This window comes from Mobula hypostoma, chromosome 4 (assembly GCF_963921235.1).
Source record: "Mobula hypostoma chromosome 4, sMobHyp1.1, whole genome shotgun sequence".
Taxonomy (NCBI): domain Eukaryota; kingdom Metazoa; phylum Chordata; class Chondrichthyes; order Myliobatiformes; family Myliobatidae; genus Mobula; species Mobula hypostoma.
This window is the reverse complement of record NC_086100.1, coordinates 32,630,927-32,645,865: the sequence shown is the minus strand read 5'-3', so window position 1 is coordinate 32,645,865 and position 14,939 is coordinate 32,630,927. Positions and strand designations below refer to the sequence as shown.

The following is a 14,939-nucleotide window of genomic DNA, read 5'->3' as shown; positions in this document are numbered from 1 at the left end:
TCCTGCATTTCAGGTACTTCTTAGAAGGTAGGCCCTTCACCGCGTTCACAGACCACAAACCGCTTACCTTTGCGTTCACTAAGGTGTCCGACCCCTGGTCGTCCCGCCAGCAGCGACATCTGTCCTACATCTCCGAGTACACGACGGACATCCGGCATGTCTCTGGAAAGAACAATGTCGTGGCAGACGCACTTTCCAGACCTACCATACAGGTCCTGTCCCAGGGGGTCGACTATGCAGCGCTGGCAGAGGCACAGCAGGCAGACGCTGAGATCCCCAGTTACAGGACTGCAGTCTCCGGTTTGCAGCTCCAAGACCTCCCCGTAGGCCCAGGTGAGAGGACCCTACTATGTGACGCAGCTACTGGCCAACCCCGCCCCGTCGTCCCAGCAGCCTGGCGCCGGCGGGTGTTCGAATCCATTCACAACTTAGCGCACCCCTCCATCAGGACAACTGTTCGGCTGGTCTCCAACAGGTTCGTGTGGCATGGACTTCGTAAACAGGTCAGTGAATGGCCAAACGGCCAAGGTGCAGCGGCACACCAAGGCTCCACCGCAGCGGTTCGAACCCACCTGCCGGAGGTTCGACCACATCCATGTGGGTATCGTGGGGCCCCTGCCAGTGTCACGAGGAGCGCGGTACCTCCTAACTATGATAGACCGGTTCACCAGATGGCCAGAGGCAGTCCCGCTCAGCGACACCACCTCCGAATCCTGCGCCCGAGCACTGATCGCAACCTGGGTAGCACGCTTTGGGGTACCGGCCCACATTACCTCTGACAGGGGCGCCCAGTTCACCTCCAGCCTGTGGTCGGCTATGGCCAGACTTCTAGGAACACAGCTACACCACACAACTGCCTACCACCCACAGTCGAACGGACTAGTGGAGCGCTTCCACCGTCACCTGAAATCGGCTCTCATGGCCCGCCTGGAGGGGCCTAACTGGGTGGACGAACTTCCCTGGGTCCTGCTCGGAATCCGCACAGCGCCCAAGGAGGATCTGCACACCTCGTCGGCCAAGTTGGTGTACAGCGCGCCCCTGGTCGTCCCAGGAGAGTTCATACCAGCCCCAAGGGGGCAAGAGGAAGAACCCACAGCAGTCCTGGACAGACTACGGGAGAGGCTCGGTAACCTGGCCCCCATCCCCACTTCACAGCACGGACAGAGCCCGACCTGCGTACCCAAAGACCTGCAGAACTGTAAGTTTCTTTTTGTACGACGGGGTGGACACCGGGCACCGCTACAGCGGCCCTACGAGGGGCCGTTTAAGGTGATCAGCAACAACGGGTCCACGTTCGTGCTGGACATTGGGGGGAGAGAGGAGGTTTTCACAGTGGACCGACTCAAACCGGCCCATGTGGACTTGGCGCAACCGGTCCAGGCTCAGGCACTGCGGCGCAGGGGCAGACCTCCCAAACAGAGGCCGATCCAGACTGTGGACATTGGGGAAGGTATCGCCGGTTCTGGGGGGGGGGGGGGGTTATGTGGCGACCCACTTTCTGGCACTCACGAACCGGCTCAGGAAACAGCGCGCGCAGGCAGAGGGCCGGCAGCAAAAAGGGCGCCAGGCCATCTTCACCAGCAGGGGGAAAATCCCGTGCGCAGAAAGGGTCTGGGAATATGCATTCCCCACAGTAGTCCCACCCAGGGAGGGCGGGAACGGGAAGGCTTTAAAGCGGGCCGCGAAGTTTGAATAAATCTCTTTCATCACAACTCCAACTCACCAACTCCGTGTGGTTATTCTAGCACTGTGTGTAGCACATCGCTACAGTATATCAGTAGTCTAGTGTATTGGCCTGTTCGGTTCCACAAGTGATATGTTGGTCAAGCTGGCCTGGTTAAAATCCCCCACAGTGTTAGGGAAGGCATTAGGGTGTGCTGTTTTATGACTGCTGATCATGGTGCTCAGCTCCTCCAGTACCTGGTTGACATTGGCCTGAGGCGGAATGTACACTGTTACCAGGATGATGGTGAAAAACTCCCTCAGCAGATAAAATGGACGACACTTGACCACTAGATGTTCCAGGCACTGTGAGCAGGATTGAGACAGGTCAACCATGGCAGTGCACCACGATGAGTTAATCATAAAGCATACACCACCTCTTCAACCTTTAGGACTCAGATGCCCTGTCTTTTTGGTGGATGGTGAAGCCCATGGGCTGCAGTGCTGCATCTGATTGGTGAGCCATGTTTCTGGGAAGCAAAGTACACTGCAGTACCTGAACCCATATGGTGAGTACTGAATGCAATAAATCAGGTTAGAGGACATACACATGAATCTCTGCCTCAGTGACAAAATCCCGACAACGGAAGACAAGAGAGATTTAACCTGTAATCCCAATTACTGATAAACTGCTAGCAATCTCTCAATGGTTATTGTACATATATTGTCATTCATTATAAAAACAAAACTAGTCTCAAGTCAACTTGTAAAGTATAATGGAATAATTGTCTATTACTATTCCTGTGAGAAGGGTAATCTTTTCTGATATGAAGTGCCATAACCTAAAAAACCTCAGGTCAATATATACAATGCAAAATCCATAATATCTGAGGCATGACCTTTTCTGAAAAGATTCCCTTACCTTATTAGTTTTCTAGGTTCTTGTCAGTCTTGCTACAATCCTCAAGCACTGCATTGTAGACTTAAAATAATTCATTCTTCAAATACCTAATAACTTAAGGAAACAAACAACAGTCATACAGCACAAAAGCAGGCTCTTTTGCTCACCATCTCTGTCAGCCATCAAGTACCCATCCATACTAATCCATTCTCCAGAACTTGGCCTTATGTCCTTCCGTTTTGGTAATTCATGTGCCTCCACAGATACTTAAATGTTATAAAAATACCTGCCTCCTAGAAAATGCATTAAAGATCCCCACTACCCTGTGTGGATAAAAGTTATTCCTCAGGGTCCCCTTAAAACTGCTCTCTAGTTTTAGACCTCTGCCATAGGGAAGTTTCCTACTATCTACACCCCTCATTATTTTGTGTACTTCAAATCAGGCACCATACTCAACCCCCTCCGCTCCAAGGAAAACATGCCCAGCCTATCCACATTAACACTCGATCCCAGACAATACCCTGGTGAATCTCCTCTGCATCATCTCCAGGACAATCAGTGTGATGATAATTGTACTTCATGTGTGGCTTAACCAATTTTTCGTAAAGTTGTACCATGACCTCCTTGTGCATGTATGTATGTACCCTCACTTCACCTTTAGGGATCCTGGTATTTGTACACTGACATTCTACTTCAATATTGAAGTTATTCAATATTGCTTCAGGTTCTATCATTCATTATCTATATCTTACCCTTAAGAGTCCTGCCAAACATATCTTACCTCACACTTATTAGGATTAAAGTCCATTTGCCATTGCAATTCATCAAATGATTAATATTATCCTGTAACCTCCGACTATCCCGATCGCTATCTACAACACTGATCTTCATGTCATCTGCAGAGTTGCGAATAATACCTCTGACATACGTACTCAAATCATTAGAGTACATAGTAAAGCAATTTGGGAAAACATTTAATTGGGGTAGGGGGAAGTATAATGCAATTAGGCAGGAACTTGGGAACCTAAATTGGGAGCAAATGTTCTCAAGGGAATGCACAGCAGAAATGTGGCAATTGTTCAGGAAATATTTGCATGGAGTTCTGCATAGGTATGTTCCATTGAGGTAGGAAAAGGATGGTAGGGTAAAAGAAACATGGTGTACAAAGGAAGTGAAAAATCTAGTTAAGAAGAAAAGAAAAGCTTGCAAAAGGTTCAAGAAACTAGTACTGATAGAGTTCAAAAAATTACAAGGTTGCCAGGAAGGAGTTTAAGAATAAAATCAGGAGAGCTAGAAGGGGCCATGAGAAGGCCTTGGTGAGCAGGATTAAGGAAAACCCCCAAGGTATTCTACAAGTACGTGAAGAGCAAGAGGGTGAGCCGTATGAGAATAGGAACAATCAGGTGCGATAGTGGTAACATGTACATGGAGACGGAGGAGGTAGCGGAGGTATTTAATACTTTGCTTCAGACCTTGGCAACTGTGGGGATAACTTGCAGCAGACAAAACACTTGAGCATATATACATTAAGAAAGAGGATGTGCTGGAGCTTTTGAAAAGTATTAAGTTAGATAAGTTGCCAGGACTGTACAGGATATACCCCAGGGAACAGTGGAGATTATTGAACCTCAGGAGATGATCTTTACATCATCAATAAGGACTGGAGAAGTACCGGAGGATTGGAGTGTTGCAAATGTTGTTCCTTTCTTCAAGATGGGGAGTAGAGGTAACCCAGGAAATTATAGACCAGTGAGTCTGACTTCAGTGGTGGGCAAGTTGTTTAAGATCCCAAGAGCCAGGACTTATGAGCATTTGGAGAGACCTAATCTGATTAGGGATAGTCAGCATGGCTTTGTAAAGGGCAGGTCATGCCTTATGAGCCTGATTGAATTCTTTGATTATGTAACAAAACATATTGATGAAGGTAGAGCAGTGGATGTAGTATTTATGGATTTCAGTAAGGCCATACAAGGTTCATTCAGAAAGTAAGGGCGCATGGGATCCAAGGAGATCTTGCTTTGTGGATCCAGAATTGGCTTGCCCACAGAAGGCAAAGGGTGGTTGTGGATGGTTCATATTCTGCATGGAGTACAGTGACCAGTGGTGTTCTGCAGGGATCTGTTCTGGGACCCCTCCTCTTTGTGATTTTTATAAATGACCTGGATGAAGTAGAAAGGTGGGTTAGTGAGTTTGCTGATGACACAGAGGTTGGGGGTGTTGTGGATAGTCTGGAGGGTTGTCAGAGGTTACAGCCGGACATCGATAGGATGTAGAACTGAGCTGAGAAGTGGCAGATGAAGTTCAACTCAGTTAAGTGTGAAGTGGTTCAAATTTGAAGACAGAATATAGTATTAATTAGAATTGTAATGGCAGTGTGAAGGATCAGAGATATCTTGGAATCAGTGTCCATGAGAGTGGTAGGTGTGTGGAATGCACTGCCAGTGGCAGTGGTGGAGGTGGATCCAATAGGGTCTTTTAAGAGACTCTTAGATAGGTACACAGAGCTTAGAAAAGTACATGGCTATGCAGTAGGTTAATTCTAGGCAGTTTCTAGAGTATGTCAATAGTCAGCACAACATTGTGGGTCAAAGGGCCTGTAATGTGCTGTAGGTATCTATGTTCTAAAACAGTGATCATATTTGTCTATAAATATGTATATCTATTCATAGATATTTATTAAAGTAACTTTGGACACCTCATTTGTACACTCAACAAACTTATATCACCGAAACTTACTAAGATACAAGTCAATTTCTTTTTCTGTATTGTAATTTTATTCCCCAAAATACAAAACACCTTATCCCAGCAGAAATCCACTTTTATGTCTGTCATTCTTCCATCCTTCCATCGCACATCATTATATAGCAGAACATACTTCAAGTTGATTTACTACCAGAGTGATAAGCTTTCTTCTGCAAAGGATTTGCAACCCCCATCAACCCCCAAAACCAGCAAATTATACTACAGGTTATATAAACATATATGTACCATTGCATACTACCCTGGAGCACCATATTATACAGTATCATTATATTTTCCAAATATCTTGATTGAGTTTGTAGAAACCAAATATTTTCCCTCCATTTCTTTTGCACAGTAATTCTATGATTTGTTAAAATGACAAATCTTTAAACATGGTTATTCTGTCGTGTTGAGACTTCAAATGAGGTGAAGTAACTTGAAGTTCTGTTAAAACATTCAAGGTCTTTTACAATAAATCCATGTTTCAGGACAGTTAACTGTACAACAGATGATAGGAAAACATAGAACTAGGTTTCCGTGTTCTTTGACAGTATATCCACCTCAAAAATGTAAAGACTCAGCTGGCTTAATCCATTTTTCGACAGAAGAGAAGGAATGTGAGGAGGATCTTCCATAGTTAAATGAGGAAAGAAGGACTTCACAGTTTTCCAATAGAATCCACAGTTTTCAATATCACTTTGAACAGTACCCGGCGCAATGATATAGATAGTCTTTTCCTGATTCTTTCCAATGTGTTTGGAATAGCTATTGTCAAGCAGCCCTTTCACTGTGCTGTTCAGCACCTGCACGTCAGACCCGGACAGGTCAATGACTCTGATGAACTCTTCATTTGGTTTAAAGTTCAGAAGATACCTTGGAGGCATGTAGGTATGGTAAAATACCAAATCATACTCATACTGCTTCACCCCATGATTCCTTGAATGAAGAATTTTCTCCAAGTAGGACAGAGAAGGAATTAGACCACCTTGGTGCAAACAGCCAAATAGCAGTGACCCCAAGATATTAAACAGGACTATGATAACTTTCCATTGGAACATATTACATTTTGGAGCACTGAGAATAACAAGTGGCACAATGAGTGGACTAATATATCTTGGTTCCTGATGACTAAACAAAGACAGAATAATGATGGGGATTAAATAGACAAGGAACAAATACACATCAGAATGGGAAGCAAGAGAAAGCTGTGCCAACAATTTCTTTTCGGATTGTTTTTTGCAAGACGTGTAAGAGCTGGCTTTGTAGGCAAACTTGCTGATCATCATTTTGATACCAGATACAACAGCAGACAAATGAAGGCCACCAAACAGTAGAAAGCTATTCAGTATTAAGTGTGTAAACCAAGGGTGACTCCCATGTGCAATAAGGCTTTTTTGATCTAAGTTATACAAAATAAGATTGACAGGAGTTAAAACTAAATGTTGGCTTATATCAACAATATGTTTGTACATAGTGTTCCCATCTTTCAAAACCCAGTCCCATTTGGACAACAATGACCCAAAATATAGTGCATCTGTCATAATGAAAAGAAAACTGGTTGCAGTTGCAGAAATCAAAATGCTAACACAATTTGTCATAAAACGATTTAAACTGAACTGAAATGTCCCTTTCTGATCACAAAAATGCCACAGGAACATCGGCACTAAAGCATAAGCAATGAATGTGGGCCTATTGAAAAACCCAGCAGCTAAAACAATCCCAATATGTTTATTTTTCCTTCTGTCCTTTTTTCCAGAATCTGGGCCCACATTTGCTTGCTTTGTGTCGATAGTGACCAACAACAGAAGCAATGCAAACAAATCTGCTTCTATAACATTTGAAAATGTTCTAGTGTAAAAAACCAACATGACATGTGACCCACCTAGCAGCGTTAAAGCCTTCCAAGGATCTACTCTCCAGACCCAGGCTAATTGGTATACAGAATAGTCCAATACAAAGGAGAGGCATGTTAGGCAGAACCTGGGGAAAACCAATAAAGTGTAACTGTTTATGATGTTACCAAAAAGGCCACTATTGTTTAAGGCTTTAAGTACTGTAAATGAAAAGCCTGTGGTGACCAATGGGAAAAGTACTGATCTGCAGGGGTAACTGGTATTAAATTCCCAAGTACGAAACGTTTTGAGATTCAAAATATCACCTGTAAAGAAAAAAAATGAATTCAATATAAGCATATTATATTGATATGCAGTCCAGAAGCAACAATATCCAATATATTACCCACTTACCTTTGAGATTAACTCAATCTCCTTCAGTTCTTGATCTCAGTAATTCCTCTGGCCCCTAATGAAATTGCCTCATCTACCGCTAAAACTGGTTCCATGAAGACTTTATTTTTTAGTTCTCATTTTCTCTTCCTTATCAAAGAAAGAGGATATAATGCTAGTCATTTTATTGATGATTCTCTTCTGACCTTTGGAACCTAAGCTGCATGCAAAGCAATTTTTATGTACTAAATCAATATGCTTATTAATCTTTGGTGTTGCTTTCTTACTACTTTCCACAATTAGTCTTTTTACTGCATTAAGATTGAAATTAATTGGTCCATCTCCTACTTGAATTAACTCTTCTCCTGAGCTTCAAAAATAAGAAAGCCATTTCTTTCTTCATTTCTTCCTATATATTTTTTTAAATACATCACTTTGCCTGATCCTGATTTATCTTCTTGGCTTCCCTACTCTTTTTGATTGTGGCTTCATTGAGGCCTCATCCTAGCAAAATATTACAAAAATCATAATCCAGTTTGTTTACAAGCATAAGGGGATGAAAACAGAAAAAAAGATTGAGCATTTTAATAAAGGATGCAAGGTTTACTGCGTCACACTATTTATGAAATGTCACTATCACTTTACATATCCCTTCATATTTAATGACATCAATGAAATACACACAAAGAAATGGAACTAAAAAACAAATAACACTGGAAATGGGAAGTAGACATACAAAACATTAAGCTGCAGGGAGAATTAGGGGAGGCATTAAAGGCTGTAACTAAATGTTATGACACTGTTACCGAGCAGCATTTCAGTTCAAGATTATTATTCCATGCATTAACTGGAAGGAATTTTGCAGATAAAATATTACTAATGACGGCAATGGTTTTAAACTGGCCTGTGAAATTAAACAAGTTGCCGACAGGTAGTAAAACAAAGCAAAAGGTCCAGGAACCCAAAATAATGCAGTTGACAGCATGCGGTGCCAACTGATGTCAGTCTTTGTGAAGGCAAGGCAGACGAAGGGATTTAATTGGGAAAGAACAAACAGAAGCAAGTTATTAGCAAGGGAGAAAACACTAAAACAAGTGCATCAACTGCTTTACCTGCCATAATCTCTGGAGATTGAAAAAATTCATCAGGATGTATGTAGCCAGTTTGTGGTGCTAAACACCATAGTACCCTGACCACACCAAGAGCCAGCCACAATAATTTGAGCGCCATTCTGTACACCTTACTGTAGAATACCAAACTGCCGCATGCTGTTCAAAAACAAATGCATATCTTATTAGTTCATATGTAACAAAGTAATAATGCATCGATTTGTAACACTTTTAGGAAGTATATGTTTATGTTTTAACAAAAGATTAAGACAAGTCCTCCTAATCTATGAAATCAAACAACAAAGCTCTATACACTAACCAGGTCAGCAGTATGCATGAGGAGAGAAAACCAAGAGCAGAACCAAAGTTCAAAGTAAATTTATTTTCAAAATATGTACGTGTCATTATATACTACCGAGATTCATTTTCTTTCCAGCATTTACAATAGAACAAAGAAATGCAATAGAATCAATAAAAAACTAGCCCCAAAGACTAACAATCAATGTGCAAAAGATGACAATTTGTGCAAATACAATAAATAATACTGAGAACATGAATTGCAGAGTCTTTGAAAATGAGTCCATCATTGATCCAGTACAGCAGTCAGGTGAGTGAAGTTATTCACTCTGCTTCAGAAGCCTGATGGTTAAAGCGTAATAACAAGGTTCCCTGCTCTGAAATATTAACATCTTTTTACGTGGTTCAAAGAACATTTATTATCAAGTATGAAGACATTATACAAGCTTGAGATTCATCTCTTTACAGGCTTCCAAAAAGCAAAGAAATCTAAAAGAACACATAAAAAAGACCATCAAAAATCGAATGTGGAGATAGAAAAGAAACAAATCCTACAAACAATAAAAATAAGCAAATAACATTCAGAACAAAAGTGAGTCCATAGACATAAAGCCCACAGCAGGCCACAGCCTAAGCCAAAGTTCAGCGCAGAGCCAAGTAAAAGTCGCAGAGTAGCCAGCAGCTCCATCCCGACTTTTGCTTCTTTCCTGACACCCTGCCTTTTCAATCAATCTGAACCAGCGCTTAAAGCATCCAAACATTAGGTCGTTCCTCACACTCAGACCCGGGCCCTGGCACATCGATACACTCCGGGCCTAGACACCACCACCACAATTCCACTCATATTTGACCTTTCCAATTTGGCCTGGAGCTTGGATCGATCAAACCTCGCTCTCGGTTTAGGTGGACAGGCCTGAAATCTGCCTCTCCTCCTCTCCACTCGCCCTGCCTTTGCCATGAAATCTTTATGAAAAATATAAATAGCTGCCCAACAATGTCAGAATTCAAGCAACATGAATAAATTGTATCTATACAACTCCATACACAATCCTTGGATTCAAGAATCGGGGAGGGACTTTGATGCCTGGTTATCTCTTAGTTTTTCCACTCAACAACTATTTCCACTTTCATTTCATTGCACATTTCTGCTCACATCTTTTATTTCTTGATGAAATCTTTACTCATTCCTTTTGCCTCTTTCAGACTTTAGTCTTCCAGTGCTTACGTATTCAGGCTCTCACATTTGACCCTATAGAAACTTGCACTCTCCTCAAACGGAAAGCTGAATTACCTAACCAAGTTCACACTTTATACTACTCCAAGATCCATTTGCATTACAGGAATATTGCTGCTTGCATAATTTAGTTTGAGGTAATGCAAAACATCAATTTTGAAATTCTCATTTCTGTTTCAGAACTTTCTATGGTATTATCCCATCACTCTAACAACCAGCCCTGTAAACTGTTAAGATGAATGTGCTCTTCAAATTCTAGCCTCTTGGCCCTCTTTTAACCACACACCATGAACTGAATGTTCACAGCTAGATTCTGAAATCACAACTTCAAACTGGCACGTTTCTTTCATCTCCCTGAAGATGCTTTAAAAAATTCCTGTATGGTTTGAAGTCCAATTTTATTTGAAGGCTCTAATAAGCTACAATGGATGTTTTATTTAGTTAAAAGTACAGTTAAATTCAATTATTGTGTCAGCTGTTAATTACTATGTAATTAATAAAGCAAGATTTGACTGGCTACGTGATCAGGAGAAAGAATAAACTCAGCAGACAGATCATGTGACAAAATAAAGCAAGTTGTTGGAACATGAAAGTCACAGGAGATCCAAGAGACGCCACTGAACTACTTTTATTCCACAATTATACCTGGGACTATACCAGAAATCTAGACAAGTACATTGCTTGCTGAACAAGTCCTTGCAATGTGGGACATATTGTTGTACAAATCAGCCACACCAAGGAGTTAGTCAGTAATGATAGGTCTTGCGGCACAATAGTCCAATCAGAAACTAAAAGAAAATTGTGCTGGGCAGCAAATAATTTTACAGCTTTAGGTTTAGTTCTTTTGATGGCTATTTCATCAACATCAGAAGTCTTGGATGACACCTGTCAGGAAGTGCTGTATTGTGAGAAGCCAATAAACCAAAGCCCTGTCTTGCTAGGTGGATGCAAAACATCCCATGACACTCTATCATAAGAATAAAGGAAAAGGTACAGTCGACGTTTCAGGCAAAGACGTCGACTGTACCTCTTCTTAGAGATGCTGCCTGGCCTGCTGCATGCACCAGCAACTTTGATGTGTGTTGCTTGAATTTCCAACATCTGCAGAATTCCTATCGTTTGCGTTATAAGAATAAAGGAAACAGGATCAGCCTGCTCCATCATTTAACAGGACAATTCAACATCATATTCTTTGACTCTACATTTCAGAAACGAAAGAAATGCCAACAACGGACCCTCAAACTGTTTGTCCATTTTTATAGGGCCGTGTGTGAGAGCTTACTGTGTATTTCTCTTGCATTCCAACAATGACCACAAGAAGTTCTTTCAATTATTGCAAATAAGAGCTTGCAGCAATGCCGAGAATACAACGGTGTAGACTTCCAGTGTACACCTTGTCCACTCGCTGGGTGATAGGTATACCGACATGGAGAACCTGCCCCACTGCTGATGTTTAAGCCTTCCTCTGGGCAGGGCAGTCATGTGCCCAGCGAAAGGGGAAAGAGACTAAAAGCCTGTGGCAATGCGGAAGGGACACCTGTAGCGCTTCCCTCCCTGTCGTACTGCCATGTGGCCGTCATTGTTACCCACCTCGCCAATATTACCTCTGACCGACACCCGACATCGGGAGCGGGACAGCTGGCTGCGGAAGAACAAACGTAAGGGCCGCGTACATAGATTCAAATACGATCATCTTGATTGGCTGTTTGATCTTGACGTCATGGCGCTCTACCTGCGTAGTTGTCAAGGGGATGGCAAGAAGACTTTAAAGGCGCACGTTCAACGGGGGCGATTTAGTTCCCTGCCGACAAGAAACGGGCTGAGCTTTCTGTTTTCATGACTGACCTTTTGTTGTATTCATGCCGAAGCGAGATTTTGATCAACACTCTCAAGGGAAAAGAGCAGCTGGCAGGTTCAGACTGTCGTTGATCTCCGATAAATACTGTAATATTGGAGTTTTCCAAGTTTATAAAGACCGCCTGACATGAGGGTCAACAGTATTCTGTCCCATAGGTTCGGCACGTTGATAGGACGAGCCGGATTAATAAAAGCGGGGGAGAAGAGAAGGGAAACTAACATGAACCGAACAGGTCGTGATACAGTATAGAAATTGCCCCGTGCTGGACGCAATTGCTTTTAAGCGTGTGTGTTTTTAAAGTATATACACAGCATTTTAAAAGTTTGAAGGTAATGGAATTAAAACTGTTTCCTCAAAATAAAAAAAGCTAATTAACGAGTCAACGTGTCGTCTCATTCGTTATGTGCCGTGTGGTGTGTCGCAGGCGAGCATGGTTGTTCAGGGCAAATTTTTCTGCAGAAGTGATTTGCCATTGCCTCCTTTTTTGGGCCATGTCTTTACGTGACGGGTGACTGACCCCAGTCATTATCACTACGCTTCAAAGACTGGTGTCAGTGGTCGCATAATCAGGACCTATCACCACCCTCAACATGCAGTAATGCCTGAAATATGAAATAAAACAGTGTTGGAAAATATTCCGCAGTCGGGCAGCCGCAGCGCAGAAAGTAACAGTAAACTTTCAGTCCAGTGAGTTTCATGAGAAACCAATGTAGTGCGTGAACGCCTCATTCCCACTCTGTTGGAACGTTCCTCGGTGTACGTTTAACCTAAGTGTTAGGAAAAGTTATAGAAACGGGGAAAAGAGCTTCAGAACACTTTTATATTACGGGTTTCACGCAGCAGTGCATTAAGAAAAATTGAAGTTATACCATCAGTGAGTCAGAATGACAAATTTTAATTCTTAATTATTAAAGACCGACCCTCAGAACAAGTTCAGCCGTTACAATGGATGACTTTGTTACTTAGTAAAACAGGTCTCACATTTATCATCTGTTTGCTTCCTTAGACCTCGATCACATTCAAGTGAGAGGCAGCTAGGGGTATTTTAAGTAAAGGTAATATTCCTGGTCTTCTTTCTCGTTACTGCGTATTTTTCACAATTATCAAGATAAAGATAGCTGTTGCTGGAAAATATAACATTAACATCACTGTAGCATAAGAACAAGGCTGTTAATTAGGGTTGAATTTCAAACTAATTAGTATTAAAAATTAACAAACTTTAATCTTGTTTGGTCTCCAGTCCTTCATTAGGATGGAGATTCAATAGTAAAAGCTTTTCCTCCCAAAGCTGCATTATTACCTCTGATTGTTGATTTTTATCCCCAATGCAGTTATTTTGGATGATTTTGTCCCATGCTATCCAAAACCATTCCATTGGTTTCCATCTCTAGAATATATTGATGATAATCAGCTTACTTCACCATCACTTTTCATAACCCTTCCAGTCAGTAAAGTCATACTTTTTTTCCACTACATGCTCAACATTAATTTTATACTTTAAATACTTACAATACTTACAAATTTTAAAATATACTTATGATGAAATGGGTCATATTTTAAACAAGAATATATGACACATTTTATACTCCTCAATACTGTAGTTTGTTTAAACAGGCCAACATGCATGATCATAACCATCAGGGAAAGATTGATATATGTTGGGCAATATGTCCTCTTGACATGGATATTGTGCCCTAGCTGCTTACGTGATGTACAAGCTGTTGCCGGAGCAGCAGGGTCTCCTCCACGTAGCTGATGGATCCAAAGGAACGGCAGAGACTGATATGGTTTAGCACCAGCGGCGTCGCAGGAGTTGCCCATCCATGTTGAACTCTACCTTGAACTGTTTTAAGGATTCCAGCTCTGGATTTTTCCTCAGGGTTTACTCCCGAAGTCTTCCCCATGAGTTGGTATAGCCACAAGGCAGCGGAGGTTTGAGTTCAGAGTTTTCCTTCCCCTAGATGAGCTGCCAACCACAGCGGATGAACCCCATCTGCCCAAAGCAACTGGTTTTAAGGCACCAGTAATCTGCCTTTGCCCCTTTTCCTGTCTGTAGAAATGGTTTTGCTGGGCTTGGTAGCGAAGCCAGACATAAATACCTCTCACTTGTCAGAGGCTACTTAAGTCACATGCCATTGGGAGCATTTAATATGTAATGGGAGCTTATCCCCACTACCTCCCCCAGCTAACATAACCTTAAGGAACCACTAACCATAGTTTAAAGGCCATTGACACTTACATTGAATGAGTAGCATGGTAAAAGCATATTTAATTCTAGCTTTCAAAAACAAAGTTGATAAATTCACAGAATAGAATAGATTGCAGGGACTTATCAACTTGCAGGAAACAGGGATTTACCGTATGATCTTTGGAAGATGTGATAGGGATAGTGTGGGCCTTTTGTGTGAGACTAGTGTATTCCATGTTGCTGTCTAGGTTCCACACTGAATTCCACATTGAATTACCCACTACACCTCCGTTTCTTTGTTATCCTTAGTTTTAAATAAGCATTGTTTTAAACTAGCATTTGTTCTCCTCCAATAAAGCCTTAATTTCCACTTTCCTGCACTTCTTTGAAATATTGGTCCGTCTTCACTTGCTAAGCTGACAGATCTCCTCTGATGCTAATATAATGGCACTATTAGTTGTAAATTTTAACTTGAGTATATCGTGCTCTTAGTGAATTATCTATGTGTGATTTATGTAGTATAAAGGATTACGTTAAACATTGCTTTTCTCAATTACATGTCAACTTTTTGTGATCTGAAACTCGCCATTTTTGTGTTTATGCAGACAGCATTTAGTTCCCTCTTCGATGTTTCGTTTTTGTTGGATCCAGGTTAGTTTATTGCCATATTCACCAGGGTGCAATGCAATTCCTTGTTTGAACGAAACTCACAGAATCTGAATA

General features: G+C 41.8%; 1 protein-coding gene across 2 annotated transcripts; it reads right to left on the bottom strand.

Annotated features, from left to right (window-relative positions):
- Nucleotides 1-5,264: 5,264 nt before the first annotated feature.
- LOC134344750 (GPI mannosyltransferase 4-like) lies at nucleotides 5,265-11,843 on the bottom strand. 2 transcript variants are annotated; one of them, XM_063044835.1, is made up of 3 exons: nucleotides 11,761-11,843; nucleotides 8,643-8,798; nucleotides 5,265-7,463 (listed from the first exon to the last, which is right to left on the bottom strand). In XM_063044835.1, the coding sequence occupies exons 2-3, from the start codon at nucleotides 8,758-8,760 to the stop codon at nucleotides 5,833-5,835; spliced, it is 1,749 nt and encodes a 582-aa protein (XP_062900905.1). In that variant the 5' UTR covers nucleotides 8,761-8,798; nucleotides 11,761-11,843; the 3' UTR covers nucleotides 5,265-5,832. The 2 variants fall into 2 exon arrangements, with proteins under 2 accessions (XP_062900905.1, XP_062900906.1); XM_063044836.1 differs by having other exon boundaries at nucleotides 11,775-11,819.
- Nucleotides 11,844-14,939: the final 3,096 nt, after the last annotated feature.

Bases quoted from the DNA above. Each gene is read 5' to 3' on its own strand.
- LOC134344750 (XM_063044835.1), bottom strand. From the start codon at position 8,760: ATGGCGCTCAAATTATTGTGGCTGGCTCTTGGTGTGGTCAGGGTACTA. The intron at 7,464-8,642 runs GTAAAGCAGTTG...TTTTCTTTACAG, and splicing joins ATCTCCAGAGATTATGGCAG to GTGATATTTTGAATCTCAAA.